Consider the following 26,795-nt stretch of genomic DNA (forward strand, 5'->3'; position numbering starts at 1 on the left):
TAACATACTGGAAAAGTATATTTTATACATCTTTTTGGAAAAACCATATAGACTTATTTTTGAAAAGCATTATGGAAAAAAGTGTACGTGGAAAAATCTAACAAATACTTGAAACAAAAATATACTTTTCTGATTATTAGATCAGCTGTCAAATTGGTATACTGATGTTAATTGAGGCTTGACATGTCATACTATATTCTGACTGAAGTGAATTTATTTTTCTTCACTAGTTTGTAGTTATAATCTGTTCAGCTGTGGCCTAGACCAAGCAGATTTTACGTATTACAATATATGCACAAACTAATAAAGCAATGTTGGATATACTAGGCTTAAAGGGGAAAGAGAGGTAAGTCAGTTAAAATACTTGGAAATGACACTAATAAAAACATTTGACTTTTCAAAAAAATTAAAAAGTTATGTTTCATGCAGTGAAGATTATGTAATAGTATTTGAATTGAGAATCCTTAATGCAAATTCTAACACACTTTAAAAATCATAGGTTGTTACAAACAGTGGTGACAGCATGCGTCTTGTATAAAATACTCTATATTTTATTTGGTAGTTAGATTTATCTTGGAGCTAAATGTTTCTTCTGTTGCCATCTTCTTGTAGGAAAACTTACATGTTACCAAACACTTTAGCTTCTGTTTTATAGAGGTGAACACACTGGTTAGCTGAGGCTGATAGAACTCTAGATCTTTTTTTTATATTTATAAATCTAAAATAATTCTAATGCCAGAAGAATTAAACACAAGGTTTAGAAAATACATAATCCTTGGCCCCTAAATTTTAATCCCCATAAAAACTAAGCTATAAGTTGCAAGTTGTTACAAGATCATTGAAGTCTAAGAGTAAGAGAGAGAGAGACCAAAATCTGCTGTGTCCCTGAACTAAAGTGCTTAGCAGTCTAGAACTGACAGACGTTGGAGATAGGACTTTATGGCTAATGTGAGCAATTCTTTATTTCTGTGTTTACTGCTGGGAATTCGGTTGAATTAGTACTGCCCTTCAGGATCTCACAATCTAATATGAACCCGAATATTCCTAGCATTGGTCTTAATCTCTGCATCCCCTCATCTGATTCCTCTAGTATTTTCTTCTTGCCCTAGATCCTGGACTGTTCTAAATTAGTGAGGGTGGACAAACCTGGTCCTGAAGCTCTGGACTCTGATTCTTGAATTAAGAGAATAGCTCTGTCATACCTGGTGGGAGAAAACTCCCTGATCCTCCCAACCCTATCCTTAGCTCCTGGGTGTTTGTCTCAGGAAGATCTTGATACTATTTCAGGTTGTCTGTTGCCCTTTCCAGGCTAGAGCTGCTTCTGCAGCCTTGGCAGTTAATTCATCAGGTTGGTGGAGCTCAGTGGTGGAGCCCTTAGTGGGCCCAAGGAAACATCAGCACCCAGACCAGGGATGGTTCTCAGCTTCATCTAAGTTCCAAACTCTCAACAGTAGGTTTACTTGAGCTGTGTGATCTTGAGCAAGTTTCTTAATCTCTCTGTGCTGAATTTTTCTATTCTGCATAATGAGGCTAATAATAGCACCTTCCTTACAGAGCTGTTTTGAAGATCAAATGTGTTTTTATTTTTGAAGCAGTTGAACAGTGCCCGACATATAATAAATGCTATGTGAAAGTTTGTAAATAAAAATATTAAAAACAAACAAATGAAGAACATTAGAATATGCCATCCCCAAATATGTCTCTTTGACATAAGGATTATTTTGAGCTAATTATTTTTAGGAAGTAGCAGACACTGGAGAAGCTCAGAAAATAAGAATGTTATCTTTTGTAAGGGAAATTGACACTTATAAAGAGGATCTCCCTTTGTAAAGGTGTCTCTATACCAGGAAGAGAAGAATGGCTCTAAATCACAACAGACTCTTTGTCAATGGAGACGGCAGCCACTTAAATCTGCACAACAAACCATATCCCTTTTTACTGTGCCTTTCCTGGAAACCTCAAACTGGGCTCCCTGTTCCACCCCCGGCACACACCTTTCTCTCTTTTGATTTCAGCTGGAGATGGCAATTAAGGAGTGATTTATGTCATCTTAGGGAGTTACTCGGTTTCCCTGGGTCTCCCATGTGTGCTCAGTCATGTCTGACTCTTTGTGACTCCATGGACTCCAGAGGAACCCACCAGGCTTCTCTGTCCATGGGATTCTCCAGGCAAGAATACTGGAGTGGGTTGCCATTTCCTCCTCCAGGAGATCTTCCCAAACCAAGGATCAAACCCATGTCTCCTGTGTCTCTGCATTGGCAGGCAGATTCTTTACCACTGAAGCACCTAGGAAGCCCATATGAGGCATTATTGTTAAAAGGCTTCCCAGGTGGCACAGTGGTAAAGAATCCACAGCCAATGTAGGAGATGCAAGAGACACCAGGTCCTTCCCTGGGTTGGGAAGATGCCCTGGAGTAGGAACTGGTAATCCACTGCAGTATTCTTGCCTGGGAAATCCTCTGGACAGAGGAACCTGGTGAGCTACACACGCAGCACATACATTGTTCAAGTAATTAAACAAGGTGGCCCTTGGCCTAATGTGGGTCTAGTTTCTGGTGGCCTACATAAGCAAACCAAAGGAAAAGCATGTAAATGCTTCAAGCTTACAAGATCAAAATGTTAAGGACAACCAGTCACAAATAGCCAAATAGATTTGAAGCTATGAAAGTGTGAAGGTGTTAGTTGCTCAGTTGTGTCCAACTCTGCGACCCCATGGAATGTAGCCTGCCAGTCTTCTCTGTCCGTGGAATTGCTATATGGCTCAGGAAACTCAAGCAGGGGCTCTGTATCAACCTAGAGGGGTGGAATGGGGAGGGAGTTGGGAGGGAGTTTCAAAAAGAAGGGGATATATGTATACCTATGGCTGATTCATGTTGAGGTTTGGCAGAAAACAGCAAAATTCTGTAAAGCAATTATCCTTCAATTAAAAAAAAAAAAAATACTAGAGTGGATAACCATTCTTTCTCCAAAGGATTGTCCCAAGCCGGGTATTGAACCCAGGTCTCCTGCATTGCAGGCAGATAATTTACTATCTGAGCCACCAATCAGTAATTTCCTTACTTCCCTTCTGCCTTTTCTCTGTAAAAGTCTCAACATGTCCTGCCCTGTGGAGTGCTCCTAGCCACTTCTAGTTCAGCGTTACTCAATTAGAATTGATTTTTGCTCAGAAAAACCTCTTAAAATTTTTTAAATGCCTCAATTTACTTTTTAACAAGATATTTAAACCTCTATTCACTTTTCTTATGAATCTATCTTTTATTACAGATAGATTAATTTGATAAATTACTTGATCTCAGACAAGATTTCAGAAGCAGGTAGAGGGAAATTTATTTTCCACCTGTACAGAAACAAATAATCAGTGTGTTAAACAGAGAGCAGCTGGAAATGTCAAAGGAGAGAATTCTAGAATCTCAGAGATGTCTGCCAAGTATATGGGAGAAAGGGATGAGACCAGAGTGCCTTGTACTTGTCATCACTGATGTAGACCCTAATGGGCTTAGCCCTAGACACAGTTTTAAAGGTGATATATGCACAATTACCCTCTAACCTCTGTTCCTCTTCCCTTTAGAAAAGATCCAAAATGTATCCTCTAGGGAGTAACATTTATTCATTTCCTCAATGGTAATTTTTTTTCTTTGTTGAATACCTACTTATTTCAAGGAAGATGCTACATGTTGGGGACACATGTAAAGAAGTTAACCATGGTCCCTGTCCAGATAAAGCTAGGATTCTACTTGGTGAAAGAGACATTAAGCAGATAATTGTGCAATTACTTATTTAATCACAACTGTGAAGAGCATTCTGAAGGACAAGATAACGTGTAACAGGAGTCCCATTCTAATCCTGTGGGTCAGGAAAAGTGACTTTAAAGAAATAGTATTTCAACTGAGAGTTGAGCACTTAGAATTAGGCTAGAGGTTTGGCCTTGAGGAAGAGAAGGGTATTCCAAGCTGAGGGAGCAGCATGAACAAAGGCTCTGGAATTATTTTGCACTAGATGAAATTCAACAAAGAAGAATTAACATAAAAATGGTGCAAATGAACTTATTTATGAAACAGAAATAGAGTTACAGACGTAGAAAACAAATTTATGGTTACCAGGAGGGAAAGCAGGAAGGGAAAAATTGGGAGATTGGGATTCACATATACACACTGCCATATATAAAATAGGCAACTCTGTTGGCTCAGAAGGTAAAGAATCTGCCTGCAATGCAGGAGATCCAGGTTCGATCCCTGGGTTGGGAAGATCTCTTGGAGGAGGGCATGGCAACCCATTCCAGTATTCTTGCCTGAAGAACTCCATGGACAGAGGAGACTGGCCTGTTATAGTCCCTAAGGTTGCAAAGAGTTGGACAAGACTGAGCAACTGGCTTTTCACATATAAAATAGATAACTAATAAGGACCTACTGTATAGCACCGGAAATTCTATTCAACATCCTGTAATGGCCTATATGGGGAAAGAATCTAAAAAAAGAGTGGATATACTTCTATTGGTTCACTTTGCAGTACAGCAGAAACTAACACAACATTGTAAATCAACTACTCTCCAGTAAAAATTAAAAGATAAAGCACCATGGTGGAATTAAAACAATAATAAAAATAAGAACAGATGATTGTCTACAAGAAATCCACATACAAATAAAGAATTAATATCTTACTTTAAGAAGGAAGGAGTGGTAGGTGACAGATGTTTTATATAATCACCTGTTTCCCCCAAGGGTAGACAGTGTTGGTATCTTATCATTTTACAAGCATCATGCAACATCAGTAGGGGATATTGAAAGTAATTCTGATTGGGGAAAGGGAAAATTTCATGGAGGCAATTATTCTAGGGTTTTACAGGATGAATTGAGCTATTATAGAAGTGAATAAACTAAAATAAGAAGCTATAGACCAAATAAATTACTCTGAAATGTAAAATTTTTGATATTAGCAAAATGGCAGAATTTGTGTTTGTTTTTTCTTAGGTCTATTTCTGTGGGTTCTGAAAGCATACTATCGAATCTGCAGCCAGAGCGATGTACAATAAAGTTGCCTTGTTTACAGGTTTTTGATAAGCTGTTTTTATTCTTTAATAAATAAGAAATGATGCCATTGTCCTTTACAAAATAGCTGAGGTTTTACTTGAGCAAAATCTGTTTGGAAATGTTAAGCTGGTTACACAGAACTAATATGCCTCAAGGTGGTCATTCTCTCTGGATTAAAGCTGTGGAACAATTGTGGCTCCTGTTACAAGGAAAATGACAAAGGACCATTATGAAAAGGGACAAAAATCTCTGTTCCCAGAGGGGGACTGACAAGCTGAAAGTCCCCCTCTACATGCCAACACAAAAGCCTGATTGCCTCGGATTGTTTGCTTATGTAAATCAAAAGACTGCCATTAATTCTGCAAGTGGAACTGCTGAGCAACAAACAAGGTGGTGATTGGCTGGATTCTTGCTCATGGATTGGTGCAAATCTGACAAGTTCTATTACTTTTGTTCTACTCTCTATCTGGATACCTTTAGGAAAAGAAGCTTGTTATTATGCACTAAAGTAAATAATTTGTGTTTTTAGAGTAGGAGTTGGATTTGAAGGCAAGAGAACTTATCAAGGGTCCAGGATCTTCCCCAAAGCTCTCTCCAAGTGGGACTCGACTGTACATTATGACAGACGTACCAGTGACATTCAGTCAGGTGGAGTGTAATGGGGATACACCCCATGAAAACGGTCAACAGAAGATTACTAAAATCACAGAAGGAGCCAGTGACGTGGATGGCACCCCACCACACTGCAGGGTAGAACCTAGACTGGATGTACCCACAGAAAGAAATCAGGAGAAAAGTGAAAAATTGCAAGAGGACATACTGCTCAGCTCGTCCATGGATGAGAAGATTCTGAAAGGTAAAGCATTTTCCTTCTCTCTAATTTGCTTTGATTTGATTTGTGAACTCACTCAGGAGGCTTTGGATAAGCTGTTATGAAGGAGTAAATGGCACATCCTTCCACTCTTGTCCTTGCCCAAATGTGGCCCCTTATCCTGTTGGGGCTTCAGAGCATAAGGACTAAACCTCTGCCTTGGGTCAAATCCAAGCTCATTTATTTGAGAGTTCTGTCATCCTGGACGACTTTCCTGGCTTCCTGAAGCCTTAGTTGTCTCCTTAGAAGAGGTAGATAATAGTACTGATATTTGTAGAGTTATTGTGAAAATTATTGTTTGTTAAATGATAGCTTCTGTTATTTATCATTATATGGGCAGCTCCATTATTATTTGGTTAAAGGGAATTCGTAAATTCAATTTTTCTTTCTAAATCTACCTGAAAGTATCAGAATTCATGGTACTATACCTTATATAGACATTAAAGAAAAGATTAGCATTATGTTTACAAGTAAAGAACTCAGTGAAGAAATGAGTTGGAAGAGTGAAATAGTTATTTTAGTGACCACACAAAAAAATCTACCTCATTAGAGTCTAAATTGGTAATTTATTTATCTTAAACTACTTAAATGTTAAAACATTTATCTTATGGGTTTTTCCCTCCAGAAAAACCAGAAGAGAAGCTCTATGTGGTTCATAAGGCTCTCACAGATCTTTCTCTCCAAGAAGCAGCTGTTGATAAAATGGCATTGAGAGAAGGTAAGAAGAACTTCCATTTTGTACACAGAAATTGTTTGACTGGATATGGAGGACAGTTTTTGCATGGGATGTTGTGTGAGTGTGGTATTAAAAAAGGAATCCAGAAGTCATTTTGAAGTCATGCTGTTTTAGGCAGATAAGGCAGTCTGGACTTATCTGTGGGTTCTACCTTAGAAAGCATTATAGACTCTTTAAGACTGAAACTGCATGGATCTGTATAATTGCTTGGCACACTTTGACTTGATGATATGACATCTGTGTCTTAATAAGTTAGTCAACAGTATCAACCTTTCCTTTTGATTTAGTGTCTTCAAGTCTGTGTCAGCCACCTTGCAAATTGTAGATGTTTCAAAAATGGATTTATCCTAAAAGTTTATCATTGCATACAGTTTAAAATAATCTTATAAATTTATTTGATCTATAGGAAAATTCTAGGCCTCTGATATAAGTACAAAATTGTTACCTAATTCTTGTCAAAGAAATCTTCCGAGTGATGAAGTTAATTCTAATTGTGTCCTTTCAGAAAATGCCTGAGTAAAAAGAACATGGATTTTTAAATGATTATATTATTTTACAAATAAGCTCAAGAGTCTAAGAGACACAAAGCGTTTCAGACTTCTAAGGAAACACATTCAAATAATTTCCAAATAAAGTGCAAGATAAAAATCTATTAATTAATTATTCATATCATCTCTTGCAGGCATAAACATCTTATCTCAAAATTGAAACCAGCTTGGTAGACCTAAGTGACTTAGTTTATTTAGGACCTTAGCAAGCAAAACACTGAAGAATTATTGATTGAAATATTAGAACATCATATAAAATAGTAGATGCCAAGGTTGTTGGCAGTTTCCTGAGTTTGTCCACCTTGTCTGGACACCTCTCAGACTGTCTGCTGACTGCATACAGTGGTCCACTGTATAGTCCCTCAAGGAATAATGTCATAAGCAGCAGTCATTGTCAAGTTCTTACACTATCACAGTTCATTTATTAAGACCTAAACTCTATGAGATGAACTAAATAATCTCTTGCCCTAACCCTTCTGCTGCCAATGAGCAAGCAAACTCTCAAAGACAGAGATCTCAACTTTTATCTAGAGTCCCTTTCAAATTTTTGACCATAAGGTCAGCTGGAGACAATAGTTCTCTAAGATCTTTCATTTTCTTTAAATAAAGAATAAAAGCAGTCTTGATTTTTAAAAGTGGATAGTCTCAGGGTGAATTTTTCCCCGCATGAATCCTTTTGTGTTTGGTGGAACATATGTTTCTGCTGTAGGGTTAGAAGGACACATTTTGGTATCTTTTATTTTCACAGTGGCAAACAGCTAAAAAGTCTCTGGAGCGAATACTCTTGGGTTGAAAAATAGGAAAATGTTAAAAATACTGAGAAAAATACTATACTTTAAAGACATAAGTAATTTCATGCATGACAACTCTATGCCCGAGTCATGAATAAGAGACAAAAGATCAGTTTCTTTGGTTCTTGCGAAAAAAAAGAAAACCAAACAAGATTATAGTAAACATTATAATGTGTATTTATAATGTAAAGAATACTGACTGGATACCAGCGGCCTATAGGAGCTGTGCACAAGGAATGAGGAGTGATGATCCATCTTCACTTCTATCTGTTTGTGTAACTTTACAATTATAGTTGGGAAAATAAAATGAAAAGAGAATGAAAAATCTTTGATGGAAATGGACTTGTTAACATCTTTCAGTGAAAATAGGAAGCTGTGGAGGAGAAAGGCAAAGAGAAACAGTGCCTCTCATTTTATTTAAAGACTCTAGTATTTTGTCTGGGAAATCCCATGGACAGAGGAGCCTGGCAGGCTACAGTCCATGGGGTTGTAAAGGAATCGGACATGACTTAGCAAATAAGCAACAATGGTGTTGAAAGAGAGTAGTGAACACAACCCTGAGTCAGGCACACTGCAGGCTGAAGCTTCTCACTAAAGTCCTTTAGGGGTGAAAGCTCTGAAAACAGTCTCTACTCTCTCCTTATTAATTGGTTTTTGCATGCTCAATAAATGTTATTGAGGATATGCTGATAGGATCTGTTTGAAAAGTGAAATTTGCAGTGAATTAAATGAGCCTTTTTAAAGTCACTACATGGTACCAAACCACTTGAGTTAATTAGTTGTCCACTAAGGACGTGTCTAAAATAGTAGGCTAATCTAGCATTAGCTAGATATGACCTCAATGAGATTTTTAAATCTTGACTCGCTAGCAATCAGTGGCAGATCCTAGACTGCACTGTGTGTCCTTTGGTGGACTTGGTGCCTTGATTAGCTCAGCACCTGTCTCTTGGCCATCTGTGGTTGCCTGTTCCTTCTCTACACCTGCTATTTTAGGACAACTCTGAGAAGCATGGTGGCAAATACTGAATTTGCTACTCTGAGTGAGACCAGTCATTGGCAGTCATTATTTCATTATTTTTACTGTTGGAAGGAAGTCTTTTTTCACTGGGAGATGTTTTTCTAATTTTCTTTGAGGACTATCCATGTGTGTTTAGGAAATAGGTCCTGTGTTGTTTTTTTTTTTTTAACATGTTCATATACCCAGTCATGATAAGCTAGACAGGATTTTTAAAAGTGTGTCTTATGGAATACCAGTCTCACTAGATACAGTTGTTCAGTTGCTAGCTGTTGTTCAGTTGCTAAGTTGTGTCTGACACACCAGGCTCCTCTGTCCTCCATTATCTTCCCGAGTTTGCTCGAATTCATGTCCACTGAGCCAATAATGCTATCTAACCATCTCATCCTCTGCCACTCCATTCTCCTTTTGCCTTCAATCTTTCCCAGCACCGGGGTCTTTTCCAATGAGTTGGTTCTTAGGATCAGGTAGCCAAAGGACTAGAGCTTCAGCTTTAGCAACAGTCCTTCCAAAGAATATACAGGGTTGATTTCCTTTAGGACTGACTGGTTTGACTACCTTGCAACAGTCGTCCATAACAAAAATTTCCATAGTAAAATGAGGTTGGGTTGCTGGATCCTAATATTCATTAGCATTTTAAAGGTTCAGATAAATTCTGAGGAAGCTTATTTGTGTTTAATGCAGTGTTTTCTGAGATAATTTGATAGGGTAGCCTGTTCCATTGTGTAAAACATAATAATAACCCACAGAACAATATCTCATAAAATATATGCTGGAAAATGGTTGTACAGTAATATAATCAGGAGAATATGTGGGTATTTTGAAATCTCTACACATATCAACTACCAATTGATTTTGCTACAGGGCATCAGTGGGAGAAGATTCCTTTGAGCAGCAGCAACCAAGAAATAAGCAGACAAAAGGAAAGGATTTCTGAACAACCTCTAGAGGAGAGAGAAGATGAGGAGCTGGAGAACACAGCTCTTCAGGCAACTGAAATTGAATGGTTAGGATTTCAGAAATCGAGCCAGGTTGACCTGTCACATTCTAAGCAGGATGAGGAGCAAGAGGTTTGGGATGAAGAAATTAATAATGATGATGATGATGATTGCAAAGATGATGAAGATGAAGTTCGCGTGATAGAATTTAAGAAAAAAAATGAAGAGGATACTCAATTAAAAGAGGAAGGTGATGCAAGTGAGGACTCCCCACTGAGCAGCCCCAGTTCCCAACCTGTCACACCTGATGAGCAGCCGACCTTTGGGAAGAAGGGTGATTTCTCCAGAAATGCTTATTCAAGATACAATACGATATCCTACCGGAAAATCAGGAAGGGGAACACCAAGCAAAGAATCGATGAATTCGAGTCTATGATAAACTAACTGGAATTGAGACGTTCTCATGCCCACTAAAGCAAAAACTAATTCGGTTTTCCTGATGTGTATCTTTGTTGCCTTATTTGAGTTGTTGCCTTTGAAGAAGTGGAAGCTGAATCTCTGTTTCACTGTAGAGTAATGTGGAAATAACCCTAGTAAAAATTCAGTGTTGTAATCTCAAATCAAAAAGCTTTAGGCTCGTTCTTGGACATTTGTTTTTTAAAGCTTCACTAATATAGCCTTATGTGCTAAGCACTACTCAGCGAGCACCACTGGGAAATCCAACATTTAAAAGTTTGGCTTTAAAAGTAGCAATGCTGGGAAATGTAGTCATCAAAGGAAAGATACTATTTGAAATGAAATGTAGTTCTTTTTGTGTCTTTCTTCCTGTACCTTGAGGGGAATAGAAAGTCTGGTATCAAATCGCTCTTTATTTAAAATGTGATTTTATAGACTCTGGCAATAAACTTTGCAAAATACTTTGCCTTTCTTATTGCCTTCAGATTTTAAGTTGTTTTGCTTGGCATCTATGGCGTGAAATTCTGTATAGGTCGCCTTCCTAGGTGTTACCATTCACTAAATTTTCTCACTAGAGGGGCTGAGCAATTGTCAGTCAGGAAAATTCTGTTTACTAAATGTTGGCTTTATGCTCTCAAGATGAATTAAACCCATTGTGAGATTGCTAGAAGGAGGGGTTGGAAGATTTGTGGGCAATTGACTAAAGAGTTATATCAGATAGTTTATTTCTGAAACTGAAAACAAAATCTTGTCTAGCACAGTTAAAGTCATTAAACATGAAAATGACAGCTTTAGCACAATTTTAAGAAAATACCCCTCTCTATTACTACACTTTCTCTTATTAACAGAATCTCAGAATAATTTTCTTTCCTTAGAAACCTGAGACAACTCTAGTCATAACTGTACTAGTTACTATGAAAATGGAAATAATTATCTTAGAATATTTTCAAAGTAGAGTGTGAGTGTGTATTTTTAGTGAGAAAGCTTTGATGGTTGTTGGGAATATATAATTTACTGGACCTCAGCCCAAATCAAGATGCTTAAAACTGTGCTCGTGAAGCTTCACTCAAACCAATGTGTCAAATAATGTACTGAATATTTATGAAAAGGGAGAATCTATATTTATATTCTTAGATCCATAATTTTTCATTTCATGCTTCTATATATATTACCCTCAACTTTCTGTCACCACAGATAAAGACATTTTTTTGGCCCTGGGAATAAAAAGACAATTCCTTATTGTCTGACTGTAATACAGTCTTCATTGTACTATTCAACCCTTTGTTTACTTATTTTCATTTTGTGAAAAGCCCTGGGTTAGCCCTTCTCAGATTTTTGCTTCTTTATGTGTAACAAATCCCACACATTCTAAAGGCACTTTCTTTAATTCTCTGTTGCCATATAATATGTTTCCATAGTATCATACACTATTATTAAGTGTTTATGAGACTCAATTTTGAATTTTTCCTTTTGTTTTTTTCAAGCAGATACTTTATAGCCTGACCATATCAAAGTCTGTCATGCTTAGTCTATAGAATCTATACATTTTATTCTTGACAATGTAAGTTTTCAGAATAAAGTCAGGAAGATCAGGTCTTTATTGATAAATTTAAGTAGAAGATTGATGCACTAGGACAGTCATCTGTTAATTTAGTGCCTTTAAATCTTTTTACCTGGACAACCTATTTTCTTTTTTGGATTACTGGTGACCCCTATAATTTTCTACTTAACTTCAAAGCACAGTATTGTATTATCCATCATAGGACAGGACCCATTGTTAACCTACAATCAACAGAGCCTGTATTTTGAATTATTTCAGCAGAGGTGGCAACTTCCAGTGGAACTTGAGTGAGGTGTGTGGTCTGTGATCATTTGATGTGGCCAATCAACTATCTCTGATTGGGCTCCAAAATATAGTAACCCTGGCCCTTTTAGCTTTGTGATATCTTATCAGATGATTAACCAACTATGAAAGATTTCGTCAACAAGACTATTGCAGGGTATGTTCAATGAGTAAATGCTTAATGCTCACAGAGGAGGCAGCATAGTTGCAGAGCATTGAAACTATCATTTGGCATCAGTGCTCATTGCCCTGTGCTGCCATGTTCTGTATCGCCCAGAATGAAGGAACCAGAAGTGCAAAACAGTGATAGGTGGCTCTGTGATTCTTTCTAACTTAGGAAAAGACACAGGTCTGGTTCCAACTGTAGTGGGTGGGTCTTCAACATTTGAAAAGCATATGGGACACATTAAGAATACAAACTGGGAGCTCCATGTGAAGGCTGACTGCCTTTGGGATTCAAGGTTCAGGGATGGAAAAAGGACTCTGGTAGCTGTTAGCAGGGAGAACCGATTTATTATGAAAATGCTGATATTTCTTGCCTGACTTTTTATCTTCCTTAGATGCTGGGTGAACAGGAAGTAATAACAGCTCTATTTCTCAGTCAATATAAAACTTACCCTTCATATAATGCTACCTTTAAAGACACAGCATGTACATCAGACTCTATCGATCTACCTATTAACAGTTTAAACAAAGAATTTTGTGTTTGCTTGTTCTCAATAAAAGTTTGTATCCTTGTTTTTTTTGGTGTCTAGATTTTACTTTCTCTAGTTGCCTTTTAAAATTTAGAAGAACCCTCGCACATCAGCAGCTACTAAGACCATCAGTAAATGCTTTTTCAAAAATCAAGAGAACACCTTATTTTAACTCACTTGCATTATTTATTTCAAAAAGGTCTTAAAATACTTGTATATGAAATTGCAAAAAGAATTTCTGATGGGTAAACATGTAATGCTCATGAAACATTTCTATTATTTTTACAGGAACTGAACTATTGTTTGAGATGCATCTTAATTCCAACAACTCGGAACATATATATATATATATATATATATATATATATATATATATATATCTTTGTAGTCTCTAAGGTAAAACATTGCTGTAAACTATGCTGACGTTTTTATAGTAATCGTTTTATGTATTTACATGGTGTAGTACTTTTGGAACATTTTCAAATGGAGAATGGGCATTTAAGTTTTTCAAAATGATAAGAAAACATTTAAAATAAGTAATAATAGAGAATTATAGAAAAAGAAGAAACATCAGCATATCATAAAGAAGAAATATGTCTGACCATATGAGAAAGGCACTACTTCTTTTAAAGCCTAAACTTTCACTGCTCCATAAAAGTAAGAGGGCTATAAAAAGTAATGTCAAAAGTATAGCAAACATTTGCTAATATTATAAAATATCACACAGTAACATAATAAATATGAATACCAAAATGTGTGAAGAACACAAGGTAAGTAGAACATGCAATCAACATAAACACATGGGTAGTAATGAGTAGTGGAAATCACCCAAGTTTATGCGAAACTATAAAATCAAAGAGCTTTGTAATTAATTACCAATTTGAAAGAGTTTTAGATATGAATTTGAAAGGTAATTGAACATTTACTTAGAAACTTAGGTAATCAATAACAAAATTCACTAATTTAACCTTTGTCTTCTTTTTTTTTTATGCCCACCTCTTATAGCTAATATGTATAAAACTAGGAACATTCCATACAGTAGTCATGTACGGATGTGAGAGTTGGACTATAAAGAAAGCTGAGCACCAAAGAATTGATGCTTTTGAACTGTGGTATTGGAGAAGACTCTTGAGAGTCCCTTGGAATTCAAGGAGATCCAACCTGTCCATCCTAAAGGAAATCAGTCCTGAATATTCATTGGAAGGACTGATGCTGAAATTCTAATACTCTGGCCTCCTGATATGATGAACTGACTTGTAGGAAAAGACCCTGACGCTGGGAAATATTGAATGCAGGAGGAGAAGGGGACACCAGAGGTTGAGAAGGTTAGATGGCATCACTGAATCAATGGACTTGAGCTTGAGCAACTCCGGGAGTTGGTGATGGGCAGAGAAGTTTGGCATGCTGTAGTCCATGGGGTTGCAAAGAGTCACACAGGAATGAGCCACTGAACTGAGCAACATTCAGGCAGTTGTTTGAAGAAGAATTAAGACATATGTATAAACCTAAACTGAATAACAAGGATCCCGATAATTTAGTTTGGTTACTCCTCACATCTGGAAAATAATAGCCAGAGTAAAAGTCCACATGAGAATTTTTTGTACAGAAGGCCAGATGCAGACAAAGCTGTGTACTTAAAAGAGACTTAAAAATATCCCAAACATTTCAAAATTTTTATTTATTTGTAGAAACTCTTGGTTTTACTTTCTGTCAATTGAAAGTATAAAATATAGAAGCATCAGTTCAGTTCAGTTCAGTCACTCCGTCATGTCTGACTCTGCGACCCCGTGAATTGCAGCATGCCAGGCTTCCCTGTCCATCACCAACTCCTGGAGTTACCCAAACTCATGTCCATCGAGTCAGTGATGCCATCCAGCCATCTCATCCTCTGTCGTCCCCTTCTCCTCCTGCCCTCAATCCCTCCCAGCATCAGGATCTTTTCCAATGAATCAACTATTTGCATGAGGTGGCCAAAATATTGGAGTTTCAGCTTCAGCATCAGTCCTTCCAATGAACACCCAGGACTGATCTCCTTTAGGATGGACTGGTTGTATCTCCTTGCAGTCCAAGGGACTCTCAAGAGTCTTCTCCAACACCACAGTTCAAAAGCATCAATTCTTCAGTGTTCAGCTTTCTTCACAGTCCAAATCACACATCCATACATGACCACTGGAAAAACCATAGACATGACTAGATGGACCTTTGTTAGCAAAGTAATGTCTCTGCTTTTTAATATGCTGTCTAGGTTGCTCATAACTTTCCATCCAAGGAGTAAGCGTCTTTTAATTTCATGGCTGCAGTCACCATCTGCAGTGATTTTGGAGCCTCCCAAAAATAAAGTCTGACACTGTTTCCCCATCTATTTCCCATGAAGTGATGGGACCAGATGCCATGATCTTAGTTTTCTGAATGTTGAGCTTTAAGCCAACTTTTTCTCTCTCCTCTTTCACTTTCATCAAGAAGCTTTTTAGTTCCTCTTTCTCTTTCTGCCATAAGGGTGGTGTCATCTGCATATCTGAGGTTATTGATATTTCTCCTGGCAGTCTTGATTCCAGCTTGGGCTTCTTACAGCCCAGCGAATCTCATGATGTACTCTGCATATAAGTTAAATAAGCAGGGTGACAATGTACAGCCTTAATGTACTCCTTTTCCTGTTTGGAACCAGTCTGTTCCATGTCCAGGTCTAACTGTTGCTTCCTGACCTGCGTATAGGTTTCTCAAGAGGCAGATCAGGTGGTCTGGTATTCCCATCTCTTTCAGAATTTTCCACAGTTTATTGTGATCCACACAGTCAAAGGCTTTGGCATAGTCAATAAAGCAGAAGTAGTTGTTTTTCTGGAACTCTTGCTTTTTCAATGATCCAGCAGATGTTGGCAATTTGATCTCTGGTTCCTCTGCCTTTTCTAAAACCAGCTTGAACATCTGAAAGTTCACAGTTCACATATTGCTGAAGCCTGGCTTGGAAAGTTTTGAGTTACTTCACTAGCATGTGAGATGAGTGCAATTGTGTGGTAGTTCGAGCATTCTTTGACATTGCCTTTCTTTGGTATTGGAATGAAAACTGACATTTTCCAGTCCTGTGGTCACTGCTGAGTTTTCCAAATTTGCTGGCATATTGAGTGCAGCACTTTCACAGCATCATCTTTCAGGATTTGAAATAGCTCAACTGTAATTCCATCACCTCCACTAGCTTTGTTCATAGCGATGCTTCCTAAGGCCCACTTGACTTCACATTCCAGGATGTCTGGCTCTAGGTGAGTGATCACACCATCGTGATTATCTGGGTCGTGAAGATCTTTTTTGTATATTTCTTCTGTGTATTCGTGAAGCCATTTATATATGTTTTAGTTTCAATATCTAATATAAAGACTTTATATAGATATTTAGGACCAACATCCTTGACTGGGAAAAATCCATCCATCAATAACAAAATAGGAAAGCCTCGTTTTCAAAGAAATTATTTGTTACTACTTATTCAATGGCAAACGTCATTAGAAACTTAGTGTATTAGAAGTTGCTCTATTTGTTGGAAAATAAGAATTTTGTGTTTTTGGAAAGCAAAGACTCACATAAACTTTCAAAGAGACCCCAATCATAGTGATAGCTACCGGTTGACTCTTTAGGTTGAAAGCAGGGGCATTAAATCTTAGTGTGATGGTATTTTTTCCCCTTTATTTTAGACACAAATACCAGAAACACTTGAAATTCCATCCATTAAACTTCACCAGGACTAGATAATATTTTTGATGTTGTTCAGTTGTTAAGTCATGTTCGATTCTTTAAGACCCCTTGGACTGCAGCATGTCAGGCTCCCCTGTCCTTCACTATCTCCGTAAGTTTACTCAGATTCATGTCCATTGAGTTGATGATGCTATCTAACCATCTCATCCTCTGTCATCCCCTTCTCCTTTTGCCTTCAATCTTTCCTTGCTTCAGGGTCTTTTCCAATGAGTTGACTCTTTGCATCAGGTGGCCAAAGGATTGGAGATACTCTTTTACATGACTTGTTCAAAGCTGTTTTTGGAATGACTATTTGTCCAAAATAAATAAATAAATAAATAAATAAATGTATATATATATATATATATATATAAGCTGTGGTTAGTGTTCCTTTTCTCATGTCAAGGTATCTTGGTTTCTAGCAATTGTTGAATACACTCATGCAAAGGTTTTTGTAAAAGCACTTTGGTGACAATCTACACAGTGAAGTGAAAGTTACAAGACTTGGTTTTTGGACTCTGATTTTCCACTTCCCACCTGCATTCAAATTAAGCAATCTGTCAGCTTTGATTAATGGTTAAGGGAACAAAGAGTTGGTAATATCATTCACAGAGAAGCAATCTCTCTATGTCCACTTCTCTCATACTTCTTCTAGGAAATGGAAAGGAATAAGTTCTGCATGAAGTCAGGAGATAAGACCACTGTGAAGTGTGTGAGTATAATTATCCTTAAGCCTACACTTCAGTTGTTTAACAGTAAGGAGTGAAGCCTCTATTTCCTGTTGGTTCAACATCCAAAAAGATTTGGCCAAAAGGTCACATCAAATCACCAAAAATCACATCTCATCACTAAAAAGATGTGACTCTGTACCAAAGGATTTTAACTGAGCCCACCTGAGTTGCCTGCCCTACTTATAAAAGAAGAAATAGAAAAAAAAGGAGAAGAAAAATAAAAAGGAGAAGAGGTAGAGGAAAAGGAAGAAGAGGAAAAGGAAGAAGAGGAAAAAAAATCATAGAAGCATCATTTAGTGAAAGAGGCTCACTTTTTAATTTTTTTTTTAGCCTAATAGAATGGAATCTGGATTTTAACTCTTTCTAGTGTGATGCCTTTAGACAATCCCTCTCAATCATCTTCGTCTGCATAATGAGGAGAAGGAGACTCACCTCATTGAGTTGTGCACAGACTGAGATGAGGCACAAACAATGCCTAGCACATAGTAGGTACTCAAGGTAATTAGTCCCATCTCCTTTCTCTTTATTTCTTGTAATTTCCTTGTTTTTATTGAAGATCGTGGACTTTCTTTTGAGATGGAATTTGTTTTCTATGTTTGAATGTGAAAGATAAAGATATTAAAACAAAAACGGTACCATCTGGTGTACCTCAACTCCCTTCTCTTGCATGACAGCCTCTTGAAAATCATTCTAAGCCATCCATAAAATCAAGATTGACTGGGAAAATTGAATTCCTACACTATAACTGGTATATTTTCCCCTTTACAATCTTGAAGGTGATTCTAAAGGAAAGATGCTTTAATATTGAAGAAAGTATTACCAAATTAGTTGAAAGCTAATGTGACTGCAGCCATGAAATTAAAAGACGCTTACTCCTTGGAAGAAAAGTTATAACCAACCTAGATAGCATATTGAAAAGCAGAGACATTACTCTGCCAACAAAGGTCTGTTTAGTCAAGGCTATGGTTTTTCCAGTGGTCATGTACGGATGCAAGAGTTGGACTGTGAAGAAAACTGAACGCAGAAGAATTGATGCTTTTGAACTGTGGTGTTGGAGAAGACTCTTGAGAGTCCCTTGGACTGCAAGGAGATCCAACCAGTCCATTCTGAAGGAGATCAGCCCTCGGTGTTCTTTGGAAGGACTGATGCTAAAGCTGAAACTCCAGTACTTTGACCACCTCATGCGATGAGTTGACTCATTGGAAAAGACCCTGATGCTGGGAGGGATTGGGGGCAGGAGGAGAAGGGGACGACAGAGGATGAGATGGCTGGATGGCATCACCGACTCGATGGATGTGAGTCTGAGTGAACTCCGGGAGATGGTGATGGACAGGGAGGCCTGGCGTGCTGTGATTCATGGGGTCGCAAAGAGTCGGACGCAACTGAGCGACTGAACTGACCTGAATGATATATTATGATCATGGTGCATGGTAGTTTTCGCCCTTGTGAAAGACAGTTGATTGAATATCATCAAGCAGAACTGAGCAAATTTGATGCTGGTGATAAAACACAGTTGTACTAACAACAGCTGTGTCATCCTTCAGGAGAGTAGTGGTTGAAAATGAGAAAAGAATTGTGCAAACTGGAAGGCTCAGAAGTACTCAAATGGTTTGGTAAATTAGTTTTTGAGCCAATAAGACCTGTAAAATATTATCAACTATGCTTGTGTTCAAGGTAATAAGATGCAAATATATTTTTCTAGGAAAGGTAATAAATAGCTTAAGCTAATCCAGAGAAAACTCTATAAAGGCCCTAAGAACAGAACCCCTTATTGAAGAACTCAGGGCTGATTAAGACCCTAATGTGTCTCATCCAAGGGTTTATCATTAGAAGTACCAGAATATCTAGAGGCATTTATACCTTTATTACAGTCTTCAGAAAACAAAAATTTAGAGCACATTGCTTAAAAGAATGTTGGTAGTAGATTTCACAATTAGTCCATACTCCTTTAAGGCCCATATGATTTCTAACTACTGATTATTGCCTTGCTTCTTAGAGTAAGCGGGAAAAACACTGTAAAACCTGTTTTAAAAATTCTACCCAAGAACAAACATGTGATGTATGAAAATACTTCTTTGCTATACTGACAATATGGATTCAAATATAGCTTCACATAATAAGTGTGTCAAGGTAAAGCCAGGAGGAGAATACACCGAACAGGTCACAGAGGGTTCTTTTGAGCAAAAACACTTGAATTTCTTCAGCTGGTATGCCCAAAGATAAACCTATCCAAAACATAACTCATCTTTTTCTGAATAGAGTTGACAATTATGGTGGAAACTGTTTTTGAATAAAAAGAGATTCATTAGACTGGCAGAAAACCTTTCAACATTTTTTCACTCACACAAAGAATTGCATAGGGCATCCAGCGCATTGAGTTTGGTCAGCAACTCAATTAGTCCTTTGGCAACTAACTTATGTTTTATCCCCCACATGGCGCTGTTTTGAAAAGAATGGTCTCATTTGCTAGTCATTTTCTCATCTCATCTGCAATATCAATTATTTACATAAATATCTTAAATATGATACAAATGTTCAAAACTGTTTCCCCTTCCAATTCTTAGTTATTGCTGTTTTTGTGTAATTAATTGGGAATTAAAATTTAAGTTTTAATAGGAAATCAGACTAAGGATACCAAGTTTCACCATCAACTCAATTGCACAGGTTTCTTTCTTTCTTTTTTTTACAAATATTAACAAGCATGTAGCATGATTATTCTCCAGACACCCAACCTCAACCAAAAAATTTATGCTTTTTTTTTTTTTAAGAATGTCATGGAGCAATTTTGGTTAGGCTGGTGGCCCCATTTTTGGAGATCCTGATTCCAGATATCTAATTTAATCTAATTCTGATTCTAATTCTAATCCTGATTCTCTTACTAACTGGCCTGGGATTTTTAGATAGGTAATGTGTCTGCTAGACATCAAATTTCTACCAAATGAATGCAAAGGTTATCAGAATTTCTAAGATATCTTTCAGTATGACTAAGTTTAGGCATACCTATGGAGAGGGAAATGGCAACCCACTCCAGTGTTATTGCCTGGAGAATCCCAGGGGCAGGGGAGCCTGGTGGGCTTCCGTCTATGGGGTCACACAGAGTCTGACACGACTGAAGCGACTTAGCAGCAGCAGCAGGCATACCTAAGATTAGGTACTCAATTTGGATCAAAGTAATATTGGGATTTTCTCTAAACTTATCAGTGTTATCTTTAGGTCTGCATCTAGGCATTTATTCTTTTCTCCCCCACAGAGGTGCAAGATCCCCTTCCTTATTTTGGCTAAATCTAGGACAGTTTTCTCTTAACTCTCTTCTTCACTGTGGTTATCATTCTCTTCCCCTTTCTTTACATCTCCTTCACTTTATTTCTACCTTGAAAACTTGTAAAGCCTATTTTAGCATACTTCATCTGTGTGAATGCTACTGAATATAAAGTAGGATTTTCACATAAGAGAACTTTCTTATTTTTAGTGCTCTATTTCTGCTTTATTCATTTTAACTCCTCTTATTTGGTTCTATATTAGAGTAGGTTCAATGATGAAATTTATTTTCAGTTACTACTGTGTGAAGTGATGCAGTCTGTATTTCTTTCCATTTTTTTTCTTGTTTAATATCCACATAAATCTAGAAGCTACTTGTATGGCCATTTTTTAAAGTGCAGTTTAAAAGCACAAAATGAATGGAAACATCCATGTCTAGAATTGAATAAGCATTTGACTTCCTCACTTAGAAATTTTCCACTGACTCAGAGTAAGAAAAACATTATACAGTCATCTAGATCAAAACCCTGCCATCAAGGAGTATTATATTAATATTATTTCTAACATTAGGTGAACATGCATGTGGTAGGGAGAGATTTCATCAAGGTGAAAGCTGTGTGTTTCTGAGTTCTTTTAGTCTAGGAACTCAAGTAATTTTCTTTCCTTCTTCTTTTCTTTCTTTCCTTCTACCTCTTTTATTTTTGATGAAAAACTGGCAAATAAAGGACCAGCTTCTCATTAATTATACCTACTTGTGGGTCAAAAATGCTGGTTATGATCAGCCATCATTGAATATCATTGTACTTTTCCAAGTACTTCTGTCTTCATTTCTGGTTACCTGTTAGATGGAATGGGACAGCTAGCAGGCTTTGTTCCAGCAGAGAGTAGAAAGCAGGCAATTTAAAAGGCCACCTAGTGCTGAAGAAGGACTCCAATCCAATGTTGGATTTTTCTCCCTGAGTTAAATTTTGGTATCTCAAATATTGTGATTTTTAAAAAAATCTTCCATTTAAATGTTATTAATTTTGAAAATTTTAAACTAGCATGGGGAAATATGGTCACCAAATTCACTGTCGAATTCACAGTGTCTAGTGGGTTTCCTAGATCAAAATATCACTTCCTCTTCAGTCTTCATAATAGTTTTCAAATTTCCACTTTTGATCTGGCTTTGCTGGGTCACAAGGTGCAACTTTCAGGGTCTTCTGAGTAAAATCTCCTTCCAAGCATAACAACTGATGATAGTTTCCAAAAACAATGTGGTTCACCTGGAGAGAAAGGGGATCTGATAATGAGCCATAGGCTGAATTTAACAATTGTGATGTAAAGAAATTAAAACCAATTACCAATTTTTAAAAAAGGTGATTTCATTTTGTATTTTTTAGGAATTCCCCTGAAATAGATGAATAACATAAACCAGACTTTAGACAGTATTAAATTTGTCTTTATCTTAAACTAAATTCTCACACTCTCCAAGCTACAACTTTCAGTTCTTCATGAAGTAAAAGATGAATTTTCTGATGATATGGCTGATAACTGTATTATTTAAAGGAAATATCTCCAGATGGTGTTTACTGTATATGGTGACTGGCTCCCTCACGGATGGTAGTAAAGAAAAAAAAAAAAAAACACCATCACAAAAAATGACTTAGTTAATTTCTTAAGTTCATGCCTTAAAATGAAAATTTAGAATAAAATGTGTTAGAAATGATGTATTTTATTTACGAGTTCCTTACCATGTTCTCTGATAGAACATAATGCCCAATGTCCAGAAAGTCCAGATATAACTAGAAGAAGTCACAGGTATTTCAGAGGGTTCTATTATTGATGAATACTTATTATACATCCTAGAAACTGTCAATAACCTACTTACAACTTGCTCATGAGTTTATAATTTTTTCACCTATCAATCCTCTCAAATATCCATAACTGTGACAAAGGTCATTTTAATCCTTCTTGCCTGGAGAATTCTATAGATAGAGGAGCCTGGTAGGCCACAGTCCATGGGGTTGCAAAGAATTGAACATAGCTGAACCACTAACAAACACACAAGTTTTGAAATGCTCTAAAATTTTATCAAATAGAGGTGACTTTATAATAATTTATTTTAAAGATACTCTTACAAAAACATTGTCACCCTTGGGCTCCCCTGGTGGTCCAGAGGCTGAGAATCTGCCTGCCATTGCAAGAGACACAGGTTCCATCCATGATCTGGGAAGATTCCACATTGCCATGGGGCAAATAGGCCCAGGTGCCACTACTGCTGAAGTCTGTATTCCCTCGAGCCTGTGCTCCACAGCGAGAGAAGCCACCTCAATGAGAAGCCCATGCACAGCAACTAGAGAGTGATCCCTGCTTGCTGCAACTAGAGAAAGCCCCTGTAGCAGAGAAGACCCAGCACAGCCAAAAAAAAAATACAAAACAGAATATTGTCACTCTTTTAGAATTTTAGAAATATGATACTTGAATAACCTCAAGGATTTGTAAAAAAGATGACACTGAGAAGATCTGGATTAGCTATAATAATCTGCTGGTGAGTTGTAAAGAGATCCATCAAATATAATAAGGATGAGGTATGGAAAGGAAGATTGGAGAGTGTGATGCTTAGGTCCTAATTTTATCCTGAGCAGGAAAAAAAAAAAAATGTCATGAAGAAAGCAATCACTGGCCGTGACATCAGAAAGAATGGAGACACCCCAAGGAAAAAAGTGTGCATACTTTGGGGTCATCCCTGAGCAAAATGATGGTCTCCACATACTCACTACTCATTCAGTGGGTTTGGTGGCTACCCGCTAGTGAAACAGAAGAAAATTTGAGAAGGCAGGCCTGAAATTATTCCTGCCACTCAAAAATCCTACAGAAAACTTATGACTTTGTATCTTACTAAAATATGATTGGGGAAAGCAGAGTACTTGAACAGCAAATAGGATAGGGCATGGTTGTTCTGGTTAATATCTACAACTTGACCTCTGGAAAACCATCCCTTGATTTCTAGCATGGGGTTTTGTAAATACTCCTGTCATGGTTGGTTTCGAATCACCAATGTGACATCACTGAGTGTGAAGTTGGCAAGAGCTGCACATGGTCAGCACCTGCAAGCTGGTTGGAACTGACTCCAGCACCCAGAGACTCCAGCACCCTTAGACTCTCCAGAGCCTAAGTCTTGAGGAACCAGAGGACATGAGAAAATCTCTCTAAGGAAAGGAGGCAGGAAGTGGAGACAGATTCATACTAAGCACAGGGCTTGGGGAAGCACACTGCTTCTTGCTTTCCCCATCTACTCTCCCTATTAACTTTTCTGGTAATCAATGAGAACCAGTTCTAAGCCATAAGCCTGACTTTTGGCATTGCTAACTGACTTTCAGAAGCAAATGACTTTCAGAAACAAAGATGATGACAGAAATATAACCAAAAGAACTGATTTGAAGTAAATTTTGTTAAAAGAATAAAAAAGGACTCAACAATTTATATATTAAAAAAATCTGTTTATCTCTGCGTAAGAACTTTTACACCGCCTCTGTTGTCCCTTACACATTTAAAGCCTCTGATTGAGGAAGCTGACAAGGAGGGTTTATGTAGCATTTAATGGAAAGTTGGATTTGTGGTAAGGAAGAGGTACAAATATTTTGCTTACCAGTTCTGGACGGAAGACTGATGTTGATTTATGCAGCCATCTTAGCCCTTTGTTTCTGTTATCACAAAGGTGCAGCCTCAGGGCCCCGTTATCAGGCACAGGAGCTAAGCACCATGCTCCGTGTTTAATAAGCCTTAACCAGGTGTAATTAAATTGTTGAAGCTGTGGGGAAAATGTATAAGGAGAAGGTGACTTTCGGCAGCAAACTCTTTGCTAAACATTTTTATTAGTAATGCTTAAGAATATAGGCACTCTAGTCAGATGTTTCATGTTCAAAATCTTGGTATGGCCACTTTCAATTCTGATAGTATGGCTGTATTATTTACCCTGTCTAATCTCATTTTTCTAATTTTTAAGTTGGATAGCAATAGTGAGCACACAGTAAGACATCAATAAGTGTTAGCTGCAATAATAAAACAATATTTAGTACAATTAGTACATGTCTGTGAATGGGTGCCCTTTTAAGTGTTCTGAGTGCCAGGCTAACCTGGTATTTGAAGTAATGGAGCATTCAAACCACCACACGATTCAGGCCCCTAGCCACTGGGGCTACAGGGAGAGCCAAGTCCCAGTCCTAAATGACTTCGATGGGAATTACTATGCTTGTTTTTTTTAATACTAGAAAATTGGACTCCTAGAGGCTGTGTTCTATTATAGGAAAGGTTAAAAATCTTTCTTCACTGATAGCACAAAGATTCACCAGTTTGCACTGTGTTAATATCTCCCAGTTCACAGCAACTCCTCTTGGAGAAGTCCAGTTTGGGGGAGTTGCCAATGTCTAAAATAAATAGTGTTTTAGGTAATGGGACTGTCTTTTTAATTTTTATAAATTTTTTTAAAACTTCGTTCTATCTGCCCAGTCAATATACTCTAAAGCACTGGGTCTGTAGGAAATTTGTTGTTTTCAGTTCAGTTCAGTTCAGTCGCTCAGTTATGTCTGACTCTTTGCGACCCCATGAACTGCAGAACATCAGGCCTCCCTGTCCATCACCAACTTCCGGAGTTTACCCAAACTCATGTCCATTGAGTCGGTGATGCCATCCAATCATCTCATCCTCTGTTGTCCCCTTCTCCTCCTGCCTTCAATCTTTCCCAGCATCAGGGTCTTTTCAAATGAGTCAGCTCTCTGCATGAGGTGGCCAAAGTATTGGAGTTTCAGCTTCAACATCTGTCCTTCCAATGAACACCAAGGACTGATCTCCTTTAGGATGGACTAGTTGGATCTCCTTGCAGTTCAAGGGACTCTCAAGGGTCTTCTCCAACACCACAGTTCAAAAGCATCAATTCTTCTGTGCTCAGCTTTCTTTACAGTCCAACTCTCACATCCATATATGACCACTGGAAAAACCATAGCCTTGACTAGATGGACCTTTGTTGGCAAAGTAATGTCTCTGCTTTTGAATATGTTCTCTAGGTTGCTCATAACTTTACTTCCAAGGAGTAAGCATCTTTTAATTTCATGGCTGCAATCACCATCTGCAGTGATTTTGGAGCCCCCCAAAATAAAGTCAGCCACTGTTTCCACTCTTTCCCCATCTATTTGCCATGAAGTAACGGAACTGGATGCCATGACCTTAGTGTTCTGAATGTTGAGCTTTAAGCCAACTTTTTCACTCTCCTCTTTCACTTTCATCAAGAGGCTCTTTAGTTCTTCACTTTCTGCCTTATGGGTGGTGTCATCTGCATATCTGAGGTTGTTTTAAACCAATGTAAATATAATTAGAAAAATATTATATTATATTCTGTTGCTAAAATCTACCTAATACTTTCATCTAATGCATCATTTGTAATGTGATTGGAATTTAATTTAGATTATCAAGTATGTTATTGTGGTAGAACTTTCCATTCAAACAGTAGTCCCTGGACTAACATTAGCATCTCCTGGGAGCTAGTTAGAAACGCTGAATTTCAGTCCCCACAATGGACCTACTGAATTAGAATCTGCATTGTAAGAAACTTCCCAGATGACCTGAATGCACATTGAATTAGAGAAGCATGGATGTGTGTCATAATACAAGGATTTATTGAAAAGGGACATTTTAACTGACTGAAAACTTAGTAACTAAGGAGACATCTTAAGTAAGATGAAGCTAGGGCTTGATGGTTCAGTCCTAGGGTTTTATTCCTTTTGAACTTTTATGGAGGAATCCTACAGTCAACGGCTTCATATACAGTTCAGTTCAGTCACTCAGTCGTGTCTGACTCTTTGTGACTTCATGAATCGTAGTAAGCCAGACCTCCTTGTCCATCACCAACTCCTGGGGTTTACCCAAACTCATGTCCATCGAGTTGGTGATGCCATCCAGCCATCTCATCCTCTGTTGTTCCCTGCTCCTCCGGCCCCCAATCCCTCCCAGCATCAGGGTCTTTTCCAATGAGTCAACTCTTCGCATGAGGTGGCCAAAGTATTGGAGTTTCAGCTTCAGCATCAGTCCTTCCAATGAACACCAAGGACTGATCTCCTTTAGGATGGACTAGTTGGATCTCCTTGCAGTCCAAGGGACTCTCAAGGGTCTTCTCCAACACCACAGTTCA

The 26,795-nt window shown here is 37.7% G+C and overlaps 2 protein-coding genes across 3 annotated transcripts in view; one reads left to right on the forward strand and one right to left on the reverse strand.

Annotated features, from left to right (window-relative positions):
- Window positions 1–5,317: 5,317 nt before the first annotated feature.
- Window positions 5,318–12,965, forward strand: ERMN (ermin). Its single transcript, XM_027560291.1, has 3 exons — window positions 5,318–5,883; window positions 6,524–6,616; window positions 9,853–12,965. The coding sequence occupies exons 1-3, from the start codon at window positions 5,646–5,648 to the stop codon at window positions 10,368–10,370; spliced, it is 849 nt and encodes a 282-aa protein (XP_027416092.1). The 5' UTR covers window positions 5,318–5,645; the 3' UTR covers window positions 10,371–12,965.
- Window positions 12,966–19,216: 6,251 nt separating this feature from the next.
- GALNT5 (polypeptide N-acetylgalactosaminyltransferase 5) overlaps window positions 19,217–26,795 on the reverse strand; it is a 44,541-nt gene continuing 36,962 nt past the window's right edge. For both annotated transcript variants that reach the window (XM_027560312.1, XM_027560304.1), the window contains 2 exons: window positions 24,261–24,422; window positions 19,217–21,894 (listed from right to left, as the gene is read on the reverse strand). In XM_027560312.1, coding sequence (XP_027416113.1) covers window positions 21,754–21,894; window positions 24,261–24,422 — 303 coding nt within the window. In that variant the 3' untranslated portion in view covers window positions 19,217–21,753. The remainder of the gene's footprint in view (window positions 21,895–24,260; window positions 24,423–26,795) is intronic.

This window comes from Bos indicus x Bos taurus, chromosome 2 (assembly GCF_003369695.1).
Source record: "Bos indicus x Bos taurus breed Angus x Brahman F1 hybrid chromosome 2, Bos_hybrid_MaternalHap_v2.0, whole genome shotgun sequence".
Lineage (NCBI taxonomy): Eukaryota > Metazoa > Chordata > Mammalia > Artiodactyla > Bovidae > Bos > Bos indicus x Bos taurus.